Source organism: Pinus tabuliformis, chromosome 8 (assembly GCF_031772625.1).
Source record: "Pinus tabuliformis cultivar Carrire ecotype Pingquan chromosome 8, CPIR1, whole genome shotgun sequence".
NCBI lineage: Eukaryota > Viridiplantae > Streptophyta > Pinopsida > Pinales > Pinaceae > Pinus > Pinus tabuliformis.
Window position 1 is genome coordinate 1,870,482,746 of NC_142294.1, and position 2,057 is coordinate 1,870,484,802.

General features: G+C 47.6%; 1 protein-coding gene across 1 annotated transcript; it reads right to left on the minus strand.

Annotated features, from left to right (window-relative positions):
- Window positions 1-526: 526 nt before the first annotated feature.
- LOC149243815 (uncharacterized) lies at window positions 527-1,645 on the minus strand. Its single transcript, XM_089371316.1, has one exon. It carries the CDS (start codon window positions 1,643-1,645, stop codon window positions 527-529), a length of 1,119 nt encoding a protein of 372 aa, XP_089227442.1.
- Between the last annotated feature and the right edge of the window lie 412 nt (window positions 1,646-2,057).

Consider the following 2,057-nt stretch of genomic DNA (forward strand, 5'->3'; position numbering starts at 1 on the left):
CCCCTGTCTCAGACCCCTTTCAGAGTGGAAAAATGTAGAGGCCGAGCCATTGATGAGGATACTGAAGGAAGGAGAGGTGATGCAGGCCATGATCCAAGTGATGAAGGCATGTGGGAACCCCAGATGTATGAGGATCATTTTAAGATAGAGCCAGCTGACTCGGTCGAAGGCTTTGGAAAGGTCGATCTTGAGGAGGATGGCTTTAAGGTTCTTCGACCAAATGGAGTGAAGGGCTTCTTGTGCAAGTCCGATGGCCTCGTGTATCTGCCTGGATTCAAGGAATGCAAATTGCTGTGGGGCAATGGATCTGGAGAGGATGGGTCTAAGACGGTTGGCAATGGTCTTAGATATGATTTTATAGAGGCAGTTACACAACGAGATGGGCCGGTAGTCCTCAAAGGATGCCAGGGAGTCTGATTTGGGATGAGAGCGATGAAAGTAGAATTGATAGCATGATATATGGATCCAGTAATCCGGCTCTCCTCGACCACCCGCAGCAGATCCTGCCCCAATACTTCGAAGAAGGCTAAGTAGAATTCGATGGTCCAACCATCCGGGCAGGGATTTTGTCTTTTTTGAACCATTTCAGCACTCCTTCGAGTTCCTCAGTTGTTACTGGGTCAGTTAAGGCCTCCACATCATCATCCTCCACAAATCTCGGGAAGTGGTTTGCCACATTAATGATATCCAGTAGGTTGGCTTCCCGGGGGCTCTTGTATAGATTCCTGAAATGGGTGGTGCCCAGGTGAGCGAGCTTGTTAAAATTGTCTGCGATGTCGCCATCCGGGGAGGGGAGCTTCCAGATTGTATTAGATACTTTCCTGCTCTTTGCAAAGTTATGGAAAAACTTTGTGTTGTCATCCCCAGCTTGTATCCATAAAGCTCTACTCCTTAATCTGATGGATTCCTCTCTTTCTTTGAGGATCTTGGCTTTTTGATTTTCTAAGTCAATTAGCCTGCATTTTTCAGCAGCTGAGATGAACCCCAATCCTCGGTCGTCGGTGAGAGAACTTAAATCAGCTTCAATTTGGGTGAGCTGTGCTGTTTCCCTCTCCAATTTCTCCTTTGCCCACTGAATAGAAATATGCTTTATCTCAGAAAGGTTCCTGCAGAAACCTTTGGCAAGAGATTCATTGTCATTGATAGGGTGTGCCATCCAGTAATCCTTTATCAGCTTGATATATGATGGATCCTTCAGCCATATGTGATTAAATTTGAAGGGTGACTTGGGTTTCTTGGAAGGACCCTGAATCTCCAGATAAATAGGATTATGGTCCGATAGCCCCCCCGAGCCAACCCATTGTCTGTATAGATGCAGTCGCTGAAGGAGAGTCCCCTTTAGGAGAAATCTGTCAAGTCTGCGAGCCAGAGCAGCATCCCCAACTCGTCGATTCCTCCAAGTAGGAAGGAGACGCTGCATTGGAATATCCGTGAAATTTGATTGCTCCAGCAGATTAGTCATGTAATCGGTAATGGGGTCGATTTGTGCATCCGAGCCCCAAGACTCCCTGAATCCCAGAGAGAAATTGAGGTCTCCTCCAATAATAACATGGTCTTCATTCAATAATGGGAGGTGTAGGATGTGCTGCCAGAACGCTTCTCTCTGGGAGCAGGGAGCATATACATTGACAATTCTGAGATCCATGCCGAGATCAGCTGCAAAAAAGTCCAAACCAATGAACCCTGCCCCCCCCAGGTCGAAATCAATTTGATGGAGCGAGGGTTGATTCCAATGGCTAGACCCCCAGATCGTCCTACAACATCATTGGCATAAAAGCTCCATCCAGGGGCCAAGGCTTGCAAGGCTCGAGTAATCTGTTCAGCTGAGCAGAGTGTCTCTTGAAGCATGATAATGTCTATAGGCTCAGTTTCCATGAGCCACTTCATGGCTAGTTTCTTGGAGGAACTAGCCAGTCCTCTGCAGTTAAAGGATAGGCACTTCATGGGGGAACACCTCTCGGGGTGTGTCCTGCTCTAAGGACCTCGTCAATGGTCGATTGCCGGCCAGAAACCACCTCTGCCCCAACAAGTTTAATGGCCTTTGAGAGATGGGATTT